This window comes from Corvus moneduloides, unplaced genomic scaffold (assembly GCF_009650955.1).
Source record: "Corvus moneduloides isolate bCorMon1 unplaced genomic scaffold, bCorMon1.pri scaffold_185_arrow_ctg1, whole genome shotgun sequence".
NCBI lineage: Eukaryota > Metazoa > Chordata > Aves > Passeriformes > Corvidae > Corvus > Corvus moneduloides.
Window position 1 is genome coordinate 101 of NW_022436923.1, and position 7,917 is coordinate 8,017.

Genomic DNA, 7,917 nt, shown 5'->3' on the forward strand with positions numbered 1-7,917 from the left:
CCGGCGCCGGGGTTCGTTCGCCCTCTCAGACGCGCCAGGGCAGAACCGCTGCTCCTTCTGCCGCCGCTGTGCCCAAAGCCCCTCAATCCCAAAGCGACACCGATCCCGAGGGAACGGGGCCGGATTTTCCGTCCCAAGGGAGGCTCCCGCGCCCTCGGCCCGCGCCTGCCTCCGAACCGACATCTTTGTGGCGGCTGGGGCAATTTAGGACAATTTGGGGCAATTTGGGGCAACTCGGAGCTTTCCGGGGTGTCCCGGTGTCCCCCCCACCCCAAATCTGTGCCCTCCTCCGGGCCCCCATCGCCCCCAAATCCCGCTTTGGGCCCCGATCGCCGCCGTCCCGGCTCCCCCCAGCGCCGGCCCCGGCAGGGACCCCCCCCGGGCCCTTGTGGGGCAGATCCCCCCAAAATCCCCCCACGCTCCAGAACCGTCCCGGCCTTTATTTGGTGACACTTCGGGTGGGGGGGGGGAGGGGGAGACACGAGGAGCTCTCCCCTCCCCCACCCCACAACCCCGGGGGGTCCCTGTGGGTCTGGGGGATCCCGGGGGGGTCCCGGGGGGGTCCCGGGGGATTTTGGGGTCACCCCGGGGGGCGCCGGGGGACGCAGCCGCCCAATTCCAGCGCCTCCGGCCACCCCTCGTACTTGTTGGAACCGCGGCTGTTCCGGACGTGCTGGGGGGGGAGGGGGGGATTGGGGGGTTATGGGGTGGTCTGGGGGGTTATGGGGTGGATTGGGGGGGTTATGGGAACCCCCCAGATCCCCGAATTTCCCCCCTGACCCCCCCCCCGTCCCAAACTGCCCCAAAATGCCCTCGATGACCCCACAGCTACCCCAGATCAGCCCCACGGCCCCATAACCCCCCCCATCGACCCCCAGCCCCATAAAGACCCCCCCAAGCCCCCCCAACTGCTCCATAACCCCCCAAAATGCCCTCAGGTGCCCCCCCACCCCCCAAAATATCCCCACCCACCCCCACAGAGCCCCAGAACCCCCCAAAATAACCCCAGAGCCCCTAAACCACCCCAAAACCCCCCCAAATCACCCCAGAACCCCCCAAATCACCCCAGAACCCCCCCAAAATAACTCCGGAGCTCCAAAACCACCCCAGAATCCCCCAAAACCGCCCCATAAGCCTCCCAAATCACCCCCAAATCCCCCAAAACTGCCCCAGAACCCCCCCAAATCACCCCAGAACCCCCCCAAAATAACTCCAGAGCCCCCAAATCACCCCAAAACCACCCCAAACCACCCGAGAACTCCCCCAAATCACCCCAGGACCTCTCCAAAATAACTCCAGAGCCCCTAAACCGCCCCAAAACCCCCCCAATCACCCCAGAACTCCCCCAAACCACCCCAGAACCCCCCAAAACCACCCCATAAATCCCCAAATCACCCCAAAACCCCCCCAACCCCCCCAAAATCACCCCATAGCCCCCCCAAACCACCCCACCCCCCCCGGCCCCACCTGCTCGAAGGGGCTCCTGTCCTGCACCCCCTTGGCCCCCACGAAGACCCAGCTGTCCCGAAATCCCAAATCTTTGGCCACGGCGCTGCCCAGCTCCCCAAAGAGCCGCCGGGTCTCCTCCGTCAGCCTGGGGGGGCACGGGGCTCAGGGGGACCCCAAAACCCCCCCGGGGAGCCCCAAATCCCCCCCAGGACCCCCCAAAACCCCCCGGGGAGCCCCAAATCCCCCCCCGGACCCCTCCGAGCCCTCGCGGGACCCCCCCGGAGCCTTCAAGGGACCCCAAATCCTCGCTGGGTCTTCCCAAATCCCGCCCGGGGAGCCCCAAATCGCCTCTGAGACCCCCCCCAAACCTCCCCCAGGATCTCTCAATTCTTCCCTGGGACCCCCCAAAAACCCCCCCGGGTCCCTCAAAAGCCCCCAGGGCCCCCCCAAATCCCCCCAGGACCCCCTCAAATCCCCCCAGGGACCCCCGAAAACCCCCCCGGGTCCCCCAAAAAACCCCACAGGGACCCCCCAAATCCCCCCAGGGACCCCCAAATCCCCCCAGGATCTCTCAATTCTTCCCTGGGACCTCCCAAATCCCCCCAGGGACCCCCCAAAACCCCCCGGGACCCCCAAATCCCCCCCGGGTCCCCCCAAATCCGCCCAGGGCTCACTTGGTGGCCGGGTCATCGTAGGAGGCCACGAGCACCAAGGTCCCCTCGTGCAGCGGCCGCAGGAAGCGGAGCAGATCCTCCACATCTGGGGAAATCAGCCAAAAACGGGGGAGAGAAGCCCAAAAATCGGGGAAATCACCCCAAAATGGGGGGCAATAACCCCAAAGATCAGGGGGAGAAACCCAAAAACGGGAGAAATCACTCAAAAAAACCCAGAAATTGCCCAAAAATGGAGGAAATCACCCCAAAAAAATGGGGGGCAGGACCCCAAACCAGAGCAGCCAGAGCAGGAGCAGAGCTGGGGCAGGGGAAACTGAAAATGGGGGGAAAGGCAGAGGAAAGCACCAGAAACAGGGAGAAATTAACCCAAAAATGGGGAAAAAGACCCAAAAGAGAGAGAAATCACCCAAAAAAACGGCAAAAGAAACCAAAAAGAGAAATGGATCAACCCAAAACCAGGAAAAATCCCAAAACCAAGAGAAATCACCCAAAAAGGAGAAAAAAGGAGGAAAAGATGCCCAAAGCCAGGAGAAACCAACCCAAAAAAGGGAGGAAAAGCCCAAAGTGAAGAAGAATCAGGGCAAAAAAGAGAAAAAAAGAAGAAAGATCCCAAAAATGGAGAGAAATCAAAAGAAAAAGAAAAGGCAGAAAAATGCCCGAAATAAAGAGAATTCAGCCCAAAAACGGAGCCGGGGGAGGGAACCCCAACGAAGGAGAGAAAAATCCCCAAAGGGACGGAATTTGTCCCAAAAAGGAGAAGGGAAAGGGGGGAGAGCCCCAAAATCAGCCCAAAGCACCCCAAAAATGCTTCGGGGGGGGGGGAGGGGGAGGGGCAGAGATGGGGGAGGGGCGGAGATGGGGGAGGGGCGGGGATGGGGGAGGGGCGGGGATGGGGGAGGGGCGGGGATGGGGGAGGGGCGGCCCTGAAATGGAGGAAAATCAACCCAAAAGTGGCTGTGGGGGAGGGGCAGGAGGAAAGGGGGGTGGGGGAGGGGTGGGGGAGGGGCACTCACCCCCTGCCCACATGTCGAAGGCCTGGGCCGCGATCAGCTCCCCACTGACCCCTGGGGGGGAGGGGCGGCACCGCAGTGAGGGGGGAGGGGCGGGGGGAGGGGCGGGGGGAGACCCCCGGGATGGGCACAAAGGGGGGGGGAGGGGAACCCCCAAATTCGGCCCCTCCCCCACCCCATCCTGCCCCTCCCCCATTGCCCTCTGCCTGCACTTGGCCCCTCCCCCACCCCATTTTGGCCCCAATTGCACCCCTCCCCCACCCAGCCCCTCCCCCACCCCATTTGCCCCTCCCCCACCCATCTCACCCCTCCCCCATTTCACTCTGCCCCTCCCCCACCCTATTTTGCCCCCCAATTTTGCCCCTCCCCCACCCCACCCATCGCTCCCACCCCTTTTCGCCCCTCCTCCACCCCATTAGCCCCTCCCCCATTTCACTCTGCCCCTCCCCCACCCAATTTCGCCCCTCCCCAGCCCCGCCCCTCCCCCACCGTTCACCAGGGCGATGTTCAGGCCCCTCCCCACGTTGTTCTTCACGCTGCTCATTAACCTGGGCGGGGGGGGAGGGGCGGGGCGGGGCCCCTCACTCGCGGCCCCTCCCCCACCACTGCCCGGCCCCTCCCCCACCGCCTTCCGCCCCTCCCCCACCCTCCCCACCCCCCCCACCCCCTCGTGCCCCTCCCCCACCCTCTGGTGCCCCTCCCCCGCCCCTCCCCCACCCACTCGGGCCCCTCCCCACCGCCTTCCGCCCCTCCCCCACCCTCTGGTGCCCCTCCCCCCCCGGTGCCCCGCCCTCCCCCGCCCCTCCCCCCCCCCGGTGCCCCTCCCCTACCCACTCGTGCCCCTCCCCCACCCTCCCCCCCCGGTGCCCCTCCCCCACCCACTCGGGCCCCTCCTCACCGCCTTCCGCCCCTCCCCCACCGTCCCCCGCCCCTTTCCCACCCCCTGGTGCCCCTCCCCCCCCCCCGGTGCCCCTCCCCCACCCACTCGTGCCCCTCCAGGCAGATCCTCGGTCCCACCACGTTGGCGGCGCCGCTGAGCACCCGGAACGCGAAGTGCCGGGGGGGGCAGGGCCGGGGCAGCCCGCACTTGAACCGGGGGGGCCGGGGCGCTGCCGGACCGGAGGGGGGAGGGGCGGGGCCCTCAGTGGGACCCCCTCCCCAAAAAAAAACCCCTCCCCCACCGCCCCTCCCCCCCCCCCCGAAAAACTCCTGGGAATAAAAACCCCCAAATTCGGCTCTGCCCCTCCCCCACCGCAGCTGAACGGGGGGGGAGGGGCGGGCTCAGGTGGGACCCCCCTCAAAATGCCCCTAAAAAAGCCCCAAAAGCCAAAAATTGGCCCCAAAACCACGTCGAGATCCCAAAAATCCACCCCCCCCAAAATCCTCCCCAACCCCCCCCCAAAAATCTCCAAAAATTCCAAAATCCTCTCAAATTCCCCTGAAACGCCCAAAATCCCCCCCCCCCCCCAAATTCCCCATCTGGCCCCTCCCCCACCACCCCCCCCCCAAAAAAAACCCCCCTGGTTCAGTTCTGCCCCTCCCCCACCCAACTGGAACCGGGGGGGGGCGGGGGGCGCCGGGTGGGGGAGGGGCGGGCGGGAGGCGAACCCCAAATCTGCCCCTCCCCCCCCGCGTTTGGCCCCTCCCCCCACTCAGTCCCGCCCCTCCCCCACCCCTCCCCTACCCCTGGAGGGGGAGGGGCATTGGGGGGGGAGGGGTCACCAGGGACCCCCCCTCGAGCCGCCCCTCCCCCCTCACCTGCCGTGGGGGGGTTCTCGTCACCTGTGGGGGGAGGGGCGGGGGTTAATGACCCCCCCAAGGGGTTCCAGGGCTCTCCCCGCCCCTCCCCCACTCCCACATCCCCCCTGCCCCTCCCCCAATTGGATTTCGGGGTCCCCCCCCGCCCCTCCCCCACTCAGGGATGTCCCGCCCCTCCCCCCGCTCAAACTCATTTTTGGGCCCCCCATTAATTTGGGGGGTGGGGGGGGTCCCCCCTTTGCCCCTCCCCCCCCCCCGTTGTGTTTGGGGGTCCCTCCCCCGCCCCTCCCCCACTCACGGCGCAGCAGCCGCAGCAGGGGGGGAGGGGCGCGGGGGGGGCCCAGCAGCGCCGTCACCACGAGCCAGGTCAGGGCGGCCGCGAGCCCCAGGGCCAGCAGGCGGAGGGGGCCTGGGGGACCCCGAAAGGGCCCCAAATCAGCTCAAATCAGCTCAAATCAGCCCAAAACCGGCCCAAATCAGCCCAAAACAGCCCCAAAACAGCTCCAAAACAGCCCCAAAACGACCCAACATAAGTGTGAAACAGCCCAAAACCAGCCCAAAATCAGCTCCAAAACAGCCCAAAACAGCCCAAAACCAATCCAAAATCAGCTCAAACAGCCCAAAACAGCCCAAAATCAGCCCCAAACAGCCCCAAATCAGCCCAAAACAGCCCAAAAACGACCCAAAATAAGTGTGAAACAGCCCAAAACCAGCCCAAAATCAGCTCCAAAACAGCCCAAAACAGCCCAAAACAGCCCAAACAGCCCAAAATCAGCTCAAACAGCCCAAAACCAATCCAAAATCAGCTCAAACAGCCCAAACCCAGCCCAAAATGGCCCAAACAGCCCAAAACGGCCCAAACAGCCCAAAACCAGCCCAAAATGGCCCAAACCAGCCCAAAATGGCCCCAAATCAACCCAAAATCAGCTCAAACAGCCCCAAACCAGCCCAAAATCAGCTCAAACAGCCAAAAAACAACTCAAAATCAGCGCGAAACAGCCCAAAATCAGCGCGAAACAGCCCAAAATCAGCCCGAAATCAACCCCAAATCAGCTCAAACAGCCCCAAACAGCCCAAAATCAACTCCAACAGCCCAAAATCAGCCCAAAACAGCCCCAAAATCAGCCCAATGAGCCCAAAAGAACCCAATATTAGCCCAAATCAGCCCCAAAATCAACCCCAGAACAGCCCAAAATCTGCCCAAAACAACCCAAAATCAGCCCCAAAACAGCCCAAAAAAGCCCAAACAGCCCCAAAACAGCCCAAAAAAGCCCAAACAGCCCAAAAAAGCCCAAAGCCAACCCCAAATCAGCTCAAAAGAGCCCAATGTCAGCCCAAATCAGCCCCAAAATCAACCCCGAAACAGCCCAGAATCAGCGTGAAACAACCAAAAAAGCCCAAACCAGCCCAAAATCAGCTCAAACAACCCAAAATCAGCCCAAACCAGCCCAAAACAGCCCCAAAATCAGCCCAATGAGCCCAAAAGAGCCCAAAACAGAACAGCCCAGAACCAGCCCCAAAACAGCCCAAAATCAGCACGAAATCAGCTCAAACAGCCCAAAACGAACCCAAAATCAGCTCAAAACAACCCAAAAGAGCCCCAAATCAGCCCAAAATCAGCCCAAAACCAGCCCCAAATGAGCCCCAAATAGCCCAAAATAACACAAAACAGCCCCAAACGGCCCAAAATCAGCCCCAAAAAGCCCAAAACCAACCCAAAATCAGCCCCAAAACAGCCCCAAACCACTCGAAAATTCCCCCCAAACCCCCCCAAACCCGAACATTCCCAAACCCCCCCAAAACTCCTCCCAACCCCCCCCAAAAAGCCAAAATCTCCCCTCAAAGACCTCCCCCAAACCCCCCAAAATCCCCAAAAATCCCCCAAAATCGCCCCCGAGCCCCCCCCGAGCCCCCCCGAACCCAAATCCCCCCAAAAACCGCGAAAGTTCCCCCAACCTCCCCCCCCAAAACCCCCAAATGGCCCCGAACCCCCCAAAATCCCCCAATCCGCCCCTCCCCCCCCGTACCCGCCGCTCTCATCCCGCTCCGGGGGCTCGGGGCTGCAACGGGAGGGGGAGGGGTCAGAGCCCCCCCCCCAAATTACCGGGACCCCCCCGGGACCCCCGCAGGCACCAGAACCCCCCCCAAAACACCGGGACCCCCCCCAAATTACCGGGACCCCCCCCGGGAGACCCCCAAACACCGGGACCCCCCCCAAATTACCGGGACCCCCCCCGGGACCCTCCAAAACACCGGGACCCCCCCAAATTACCGGGACCCCTCCGGACCCCCCCCAGTGACCCCCAGCTTCCCCCGGACCCCTCCAGGCCTCTCCCGACCCCCCCAGCCCCCCCCCAATTACCGGGGACCCCCGAAAGCACCGGGACCCCCCCGGGGCCGCTCCGTGTCCCCCCCAAATCACCGGGAGCTCCCCCTAAAGGACCGGGGAGCCCCCGGGACCCCCAAAACCCCCCCGGGACCCCCCCGGCTCCCCGGGACCCCCAAAACCCCCCCGGGACCCCCCCGGGTCCCCCCAAATCCCGGGGTCCCCCCGCCCCCCCCCTCACCGCCGCCGTTGCCCCGACGCTGCCCCGCTCTGGCCGCCCCACTTCCGGGTTCCCGCCCGACCAATCAGCGCTCGCTCCGTGAGCCGTTGACCAATCAACGCCCGGAGCGCTCAGATATCCCGCCCACCTCTTGCCGATGAACCAATCAGCGCGGGGAGATCCTTGGCCAATCAGGAGAGAGGGCGGAGCCGCGCCAACACCCAATGGGGAGTGGGGGCGGGGTTATGGTGACGTCATATCCGGATGTGCAACTGCGGGCGGCCGCTGCGGGGGGCGGGGCCAGAGGGGTTCGGAGCCAATCAGCAGCGAGCAGTGGGCGGGGCTAACGGGGGGCGGAACCAATCAGCGCGGCGCAGTGACGCACTTCCGGGTTCTCTCCGGCCGCTGCCGTTCCGGGCCCCCCGAGCCCCAAAAACCCCAAAAACCCCAAAAAACCCCAAAAGCCCCAAACCGCCGCCA

The 7,917-nt window shown here is 64.3% G+C and overlaps 1 protein-coding gene across 1 annotated transcript; it reads right to left on the reverse strand.

Moving 5' to 3' along the window:
- Positions 1-420: 420 nt before the first annotated feature.
- On the reverse strand, positions 421-7,506 carry FAM3A (FAM3 metabolism regulating signaling molecule A). The gene is made up of 10 exons (XM_032097965.1): positions 7,459-7,506; positions 6,919-6,951; positions 5,190-5,300; positions 4,892-4,915; positions 4,119-4,242; positions 3,623-3,681; positions 3,137-3,187; positions 2,124-2,208; positions 1,468-1,594; positions 421-673 (listed from the first exon to the last, which is right to left on the reverse strand). The coding sequence occupies exons 2-10, from the start codon at positions 6,929-6,931 to the stop codon at positions 581-583; spliced, it is 687 nt and encodes a 228-aa protein (XP_031953856.1). The 5' UTR covers positions 6,932-6,951; positions 7,459-7,506; the 3' UTR covers positions 421-580.
- Positions 7,507-7,917: the final 411 nt, after the last annotated feature.

Excerpts from the sequence above, each read along its gene's own strand:
- FAM3A (XM_032097965.1), bottom strand. Across the intron at positions 4,916-5,189 it reads CCTGCTGCGGCTGCTGCGCC|GTGACGAGAACCCCCCCACG; the intron begins GTGAGTGGGGGA and ends CTCCCCCCACAG. Across the intron at positions 2,209-3,136 it reads CTTCGACATGTGGGCAGGGG|ATGTGGAGGATCTGCTCCGC; the intron begins GTGAGTGCCCCT and ends TGATTTCCCCAG.